This window comes from Aphanomyces astaci (genome assembly GCF_000520075.1).
Source record: "Aphanomyces astaci strain APO3 unplaced genomic scaffold supercont1.37, whole genome shotgun sequence".
Lineage (NCBI taxonomy): Eukaryota > Oomycota > Saprolegniomycetes > Saprolegniales > Verrucalvaceae > Aphanomyces > Aphanomyces astaci.
In genome coordinates this window covers 120,097-127,364 of record NW_009798300.1, presented here as the reverse complement: position 1 = coordinate 127,364, position 7,268 = coordinate 120,097, and the positions used below count along the sequence as shown (strand labels likewise).

Sequence of the window (7,268 nt, the reverse complement as noted above, 5' to 3'; positions counted from 1 at the left end):
AAGTTTAAATTAAGCATAATATTTGTATACTATACGAACATCAAATATAATCTCGGGCCGAATAACTGCTTTGGGATTTTTTGGCGGGTCTTTCTCGAGCTACCCTGAGCGAAAAAAGGCAGGGTAGTTATTGTTACATATACGGTATTCCTCCGCAGACACTACGCTACCACATGGCGAAGTCCAAACAGCCGAGAAATGTTTTCATGACACTGGGGCCGAATCCATCATTGCCCGTGCAACACGAGAACGACCTAATCACTTGTATCTTAGCCATGGAACAAGGTGGCAATCCCATCAGGAGACAGCAAATACTGGCTAAAGCAACTGACATGCACGGTTTTGTCCAAGGCTACCCTTCGTCGAGGCCAGTGACTGCTGGTTCGTATCAATGTTTATTGCCACGCCATTTGCAGCTCAAGAAAGCAAAGACCAGCGTTCTCAGCAAGCCGCGAAACACCACAATCAAGGAAGCTGTGGTGTCCTTTGACGAGTTGATCCACGCGATGCCCCTTGTTGAAACCGACACCAATCACATCTTCGACAAGGATGAAATGAGTTTTTCGCATCGAAAATGCCTACAAAGATCGTGGTGCACCGCAACACTATATCCATCTACATCGAGGAGCCGACAGCGTCATCCCATGTCACCATTGTCGCGTGCGTCGGTGCCAATGGATCCAAGATACCATTCATCCTCCCTGGCGATCGAGTGTCAACAGACGTTTGTGATAGTCTGCTCATCCCTCTGATACGATGTCCGAGACGGGCTGGACAAACTCATACATCTGTCACAAGTGACTGCCCATGCTCCATGCGTCAATTCCGTCGACAACGAAGCGACCGATCTTGTTGATACTCGATGGTTGCTCGTCCCATTACTCCACCTACATTTACAACGAAGCTGAATTCCTCGGTATCTTGTTGTTGTTTTTACCAGCGAACTCCACACACCTGTTCCAGCCTTTGGACGTCACGGTGTACCGGCCGTTCAAGCAGGCCGTGTGAGCGGTGGTTGCGAATGACCAGTGGGCTGACTTTCGTTCCAGCATCAACAAGCAGCAGGCCGTATTAATTGCTTGTCGTGTGTGGGAGATGTCGGCCAAGGAGTCGTCCATTACAAATGGATTCACTGTATTATGCCCTCCATCGTTGGCCAACATGATGTATATGCTGTCGATGTCAAGCAGTCAGAAGACCAAGAAATTGAAATCGACGACACGTGGCTCAAGCGCACTGCTACGATAAGGAACGACTTGCTACTATAGCTGCCAGAGAAGAAGAAGCGTGCTGTGGGGAAAACCTTGATGGTTAGCGGGAAGTGAATCACCGCCGATTAGAATGCCATCCTTCAAGCTCAATCCACAGCTCGTCCAAAGGCCCGCAATAGAAAGCAGTGAAATATTCATGCCCAAGACGAAATTGTGGAGGCTTTTGCACAAAATGAGGAGGACATGGCTTGCTTATATCATTGACAATCATATTGGTCAAAATCGCATGGATGAATATTTACCTTGTAAACTTAAATAATTCGTAAATATAATAAAACGTTATAATATAGTAATTTCCGTGTAACTTAACGTAATTTATTTAATCGTTTAATCAAATATAAATTTTGGCAAATCACTGATTGCCTGTTTGAGTGGCCATCTTGACCAATTTTTTGGATCGACGAATAATCCTTTAATTGATATGAGTGTTTCTCATGCGAAATAGCTTGAAACGAGCAATTAGGATATGCACCTTCCACATTCAGGATGTCAATCATGAAGATATGGTCAAAGGAACATTACACAAATTTGGCGCGTTACAGTTGGCGAAGCAGTTCCACAATGTCAAGAGGGACGTGGAAAGAGGTAGCACTGAGGAGGGACGACGAGGTGAACACTTCTGTGGTCGAGGGTTAAACTAAAAGTGATCATTAATGGACTGCTTAGCCGACCTATGATTGGGCAGAAACAGTCCGGCTTCTACAGAAAGAGAACACCGGATAATTCCGGATGACCGGATATTATCCGTAAGTGCCCGAACCTCGGCGATAAAGGCCAAAGCAAGAACGGCCAAAGAGCCCCTTCTTGAAAGCCACCCCACTGGGCAACAGACTGCTGAAGGCATTCGCGACGAAGTTCTCAAAGAGAAGGCAGTCCCAGAGGCAAAATGTCTTAGCAAAAATTTCGCAGAGGCCAGAAAATGCCAAAGGCATGCCACTACATAAGCCACCCTGAAAACAGAGGCGAAAAAGGTAGGAAAGGAACACACATAAATTAGTGTTGAGTACATATGTGCATGGTTATACATAGAGTAAAAGTCTAAGGTAATGCATAAAAGCAAGGGTGCTCTATGAGCATGGTAAAGACCATAAAGTGCATTGATGCAACGAAGAATAATAGTGTTGCTAAAAGTAGCGGGTAAAACCCAAGTAGAATTGCCATAAGCAAAGGTAAAAGTAATACTCTGAGAGTAGGGGTAAAAATCCATGAATTGCACGTAGGATGGATGGGGGGGCGTGGGAGCACCATGAAAGAAACTTGCACAAACCATGACGCCACTCGTACGGCCGATCCTTGAGCAGTGCCGTGGGCCAGACGGGACCGTCGACTTCAAAACGACACGAGCAGGCATGGAGTGCACAAGTCGCCACATGGTCGAGCGCGAGAATGAAGGCGAGGAATGAGAAGTGTTTGTTTAGAAAGCAGGTGCAAATAATGCATGATAAATATCAATAATAACCATAAAGGCTTAATATAAGTAAACGCAATGCAATAATAGACAAAGGTCACTAGGGTACACGGCCATAAAGGTCATCACCAAGGGCGTAGAGTCGCAGAGCGAGGTAGAACCTTCGAAACGCAGGTTCCGGGTGCGCCTTCGTACTGTAAAGAAGTCTACAAGTTGTTCTTTTGTAGGCGTAGCTGACTCCAAACTCTCCGCAACTAGTCTTGCGCGCCTTTGGCACCGCCGTCTCGGTCATCCTGGCATTGATACGAACCTGAGGACCCAGTTCATTCTGTCGGCGGGTAGATCTGCCTACTTTGAAGTCTTCATTGACGATTACTCCCGCTTTATGTGGGCTTATCCGATGCTTTATCGCAAAGATCTCTATGAGATGGATGAACTATTTCGTACGGATGCCATGTATATTTTGAAACATGATGTTGGCGAGTTGCGTCATATGCATCCCAAAGACATTGGCACTCTCCAAAGTGACAACGCCAAAGAGTTCGAGAAGCTCGACCGCCTCATCCAGCTGAAGTACAACACTCGGGTGGCGTTTTCCAACGCCTACTCGCCTCAACAAGATGCCGTCGCTGAACGCCGTATCGGCATTGTTGTTCAGAAGATGTCAGCTATGCTCATCGAAGGGGCTTTGCCCAAGTTCCTATGGGCTCTTGCCCTCGACTATGCCTCATGGATTATTATCACCTCTTCTTCGTCCTCGAACAAGGGTGTTTCACCTTACCATGTTGTATTTAACCGACACCCCTTGTTGGGTCACATCAAAATCTTTGGTTGCACAGTGTTTGTGCACATTCAACGTGCCGCGAGCGTGCCGTCAAGGCAATGTCCGTGGGTCTCTCACACAACCGCAAGGGTTATACCCTTTTGCACTTGCATTCTCATGAACTCATCTACTCTCTGACGTTACCTTCTGGGAGCCCGAATTTCCCGCGGTCAGCTCTGTTGAAGCCACCGCTGCGTATCGCAGACGGCTTGCTTCAGATCCTACTTTTGATCCGTCCTTGGAACCCAATGCCTCATTGCTCTCACTACATTCTCTTATTGAGAACCGGCCTAGTGCCTTCAATTACGACAAGCCTCTGGCTCCATCACTGCCTACCCCGTCAGCACAACCCACGTCGTCTCGACCCATCATGACACTCACTGTGTCTCAATCTGACGGTCTTTTCGATGTGTTCTCTACCTTTCCGTTGACAAGCCCGGTCTATGACCCAACTGCCATTCCTCTACGCCGACTTTATGGTCGTATTCCATCTCCTGTTCCTCCCACCTTTCATCACTGGTCTCTTCGACCCGCCCATCAACACCACCCACTTCCCTCGACTTTATTAGTCAATTATCAACTCGTCTCCTCATGGACACAACTCCTATGGAGTCCCTCGCCGCCAACCGCACTACGCCGAATAATTCCGGATGACCGGATATTATCCGTAAGTGACCGAACCTCGGCGAAAAAGGCCAAAGCAAGAATGGCCAAAGTGCCCCTTCTTGATGCTGGGTCAGTGTCAAGTAGGGGCACTTTGGCCGTTCTTGCTGAACGAATATACTCGGAACTTGCCTTTATTTTGATGTGAATTTGACTCAGCTGCTGAAGATTGCCACGTGGTACGGTTGAGTGTGCTAAGCCAAGCCAACCTGGTGGTGCACCCATACTATGGAGGCAAAATACTTCGCCTGCGACTTGCCTTTAATTTGGTGTGAGTTTGACCCATCTGCTGAAGATTGCCAAGTGGTACGGTTGAGTGTCCGAATAATAGTAAGTGCAGTACAGTAAGTTACGCAATATCTTATTCCTGTTCAAATATAATACTCCTTTATCATTTTATAAATTCCAGTCTGCTGATAGAAACACCCGCATATCCCGCAGGATGGATGTCACTTGCACTAAGTCAACCAATTCCTGACAAAGGCTAAGCACAACTAGTGTATGGGTCTACGAGTACTACTCTATTCCACATGTGAATTTCAATGTATCATCGAGATGGATTGGTGGCTGCAGGCATCTTGGTCAGTATTCCTGGTTGCGTTGAATGACCCTGCACGCGTGCGTGGTCTTCGCTTCAATGTTGACATTTTTGGCCAACTTCATTTTCCTTTACGCTCCACGATGGTCAAAGTCCTCATCTCCCTCAGCGTGTTGACCGCTGTCGCTATGGCTGGCTCCGTCACGGAACTCCCCGAGTCTGTGACCAAGCTCATCGATTACTCCATCAACCCCTGCGACCACTATTACCAATATTCGTGTGGCATGTGGCACAAGGATGATGTGCTACCCCCGGACGTATACCACATCGATACGTCGTTTAACAAGTTAGACATCCAAAACGAAGTCGTATTGACGAAGATTTTCTCTGACAACAAGACCAAGCTTCGTAAGTTTGGTGAGTTTTACAACTCCTGTTTGGACACGGCTACGCTATCGTCACTCGGCCTGACTCCGCTGGAGGACTCGTTCAAAGCCATTCGGTCGGCCAGCACCAAGTTGGACCTCCTGATTGTGGCTGCCAAATTGGCCAAGAACGGCATCCCTGCCTTCGTAGAAGTCAATGCGGGTGTGGAATTTTTGCACGTGGTTATATTTAAGTGGTATATTTGCGCGTGTTTCAATCTACGTACGCCAATTTGGACGGTTTGCACGTGGTATAATTTCCAGTCAAAAATAGTTGCCTGTAGACCGCGCAAATAATCCAACAGCTTGCTCTGCAAGTTACTACGCAGGAAGCATGAAGCCCACATGATTTTGGCCATTCGATCAAATATAGATACATGTTGGATTACTCTACCTCGACCCATCCGTATTCATGGACTAGTGCCATCACTGAGGGATGCCCTCGACACACACAAACTACTACATCTCGGCCATTCCTTGACCAAAACCACTCATTCTTGAACTGGTGTCACCGCTAAGGGCATCCCTCAGCGGTGGTACCAGTCCCACATACATTGCGAAAGACCGACTTGCCAACGTCTGTAGCGATGTCACAGGTGGAAGTAACGCCTTGCCGCCACTTGCCCGCACCCAGCTCCTAAGTACCTGGATCATGACGCACCCTAGCTAATGCTTGCCTGGGAATGTGTCTCAAGGGCAAGTATGGCTTAGAATCGCTAGCCTAGTGAAGTTCCCCAATGTCTCAACCGCACCCGCATCCATTGTATACAAAAGTGCATACTAGTGTAGAAGTAGTGAAGTAGACTAAGAAGATTTCATAGTGTTGAGGATTAAGGAGATCTTAGTAGATCCTCAGTTAATTCATTGTGCATTTTGCCCTCAACTGCACACGCTTCCCCCCGCAGTGCTACAATTGGTAGCACTTCCTGGTTACCTCGCCCCAAGCTCTGTCAAACCGCTGTACGTAGCCAGTCTTCTTAGACGGTTGTTGTGGTCGTTTGCAGAGACTACACATCGCCAAAGGTTTTAAAAACGTGGTCTTTGCTACCCGTTACCTGGTGATAGTCTCAGCAACAAAATCCATACACGTTCTGAGTGAACTGCTAGTGTATACCCCGTAGCAAGACCCTCAAGTCCCAACTCGCGGCCACGAAAAACATCGGCCAATTATTCGACTGTCCGGATCTGCCGGTTAAGCTACGCCAAGACCTTCGCGTGTTGACCCGTCACCAACGCGTGGTTATCAACAAGTTGCGTGCCCAGATCCCCGAAAGCGAAGAACTCCGACGCCCGCAACGCTATCCAAGAGATCACAGACTTATTGATCCACCGGAACGATCAAATCGAAGAACTGAATGAAGGAGTCCTCGACCGCAAGATCCAAGTGTATCACAAGGCCCGTAAGATTAAGGCTGAAGCGAGAGTAGATCGAAGTTCGAAGTAGAGTAATTGAATTTCACCAGAATTACAAGGTGGATGAAGTTTTGCGCACAATGGCAGAATCCTTTCAGCGACATGAACAGTTGTTGGAAATGCTTACCCGTACCCAAGCCGCTCCCTAATTTAAAAAATTATTAGGTCTAAAATAATTATTCTCTACTAAAGGTTAATACCAAACCTTAAATTCTTCGAAACGTTTTTAGTATTCAAGATTTTATCCTTACAATAAGAATTCTATCAAGTGGAAGCGAGCGAGCGAATGGCCAGTCAACACATCGAACGAGCGACACGACAAACAGAACTTAGAGTTGAAGGATTAAAGATGCCGAAGTATTATGGACGAATGGACGAAAGTATCAATTGGCCTATACATCCACCAAGTTACGACCTTTTTCAAGGCAAAGAACGTGGATTACCAAGAAGACGATGGGACTCAACAGCGATGCATTGTCATGATGGTGGCAAATTTCCGTGGCCTTGCCGCAGCCTGGTACCAAGACCGGCTTTCGCGCGGTGCCAAGTTCCGACGAATCTGTACGCAAGTGTGCGACATGACCGAGCGCGACAAGGTGTCCTGGTTCCAACGTGGTCTGCGAACGAGAACTCGTGAGGAGTTGCAGTATCGTCGTTGTGAGACTGTGACTCTCGCGATCCAAGTTGCCCTGGACTATGAACGCTCCCACAACTCGACCCTTAATGG

The 7,268-nt window shown here is 47.4% G+C and overlaps 3 protein-coding genes across 3 annotated transcripts in view; all 3 read left to right on the top strand.

Moving 5' to 3' along the window:
- Window positions 1-332: 332 nt before the first annotated feature.
- H257_11922 (hypothetical protein) lies at window positions 333-2,674 on the top strand (the record flags this gene model as incomplete). Its single annotated transcript, XM_009839001.1, has 2 exons — window positions 333-515; window positions 2,525-2,674. The coding sequence occupies 2 exons, from the start codon at window positions 333-335 to the stop codon at window positions 2,672-2,674; spliced, it is 333 nt and encodes a 110-aa protein (XP_009837303.1).
- Window positions 2,675-4,846: 2,172 nt separating this feature from the next.
- H257_11921 (hypothetical protein) lies at window positions 4,847-6,487 on the top strand (the record flags this gene model as incomplete). Its single annotated transcript, XM_009839000.1, has 2 exons — window positions 4,847-5,311; window positions 6,236-6,487. 2 exons carry the CDS (start codon window positions 4,847-4,849, stop codon window positions 6,485-6,487), a joined length of 717 nt encoding a protein of 238 aa, XP_009837302.1.
- A 416-nt stretch (window positions 6,488-6,903) lies between these two features.
- H257_11920 (hypothetical protein) overlaps window positions 6,904-7,268 on the top strand; it is a gene marked incomplete at both ends in the record, with an annotated part of 1,589 nt that continues 1,224 nt past the window's right edge. The window contains one exon of the mRNA XM_009838999.1: window positions 6,904-7,137. Within this exon, the coding sequence (XP_009837301.1) occupies window positions 6,904-7,137 (234 nt within the window). The remainder of the gene's footprint in view (window positions 7,138-7,268) is intronic.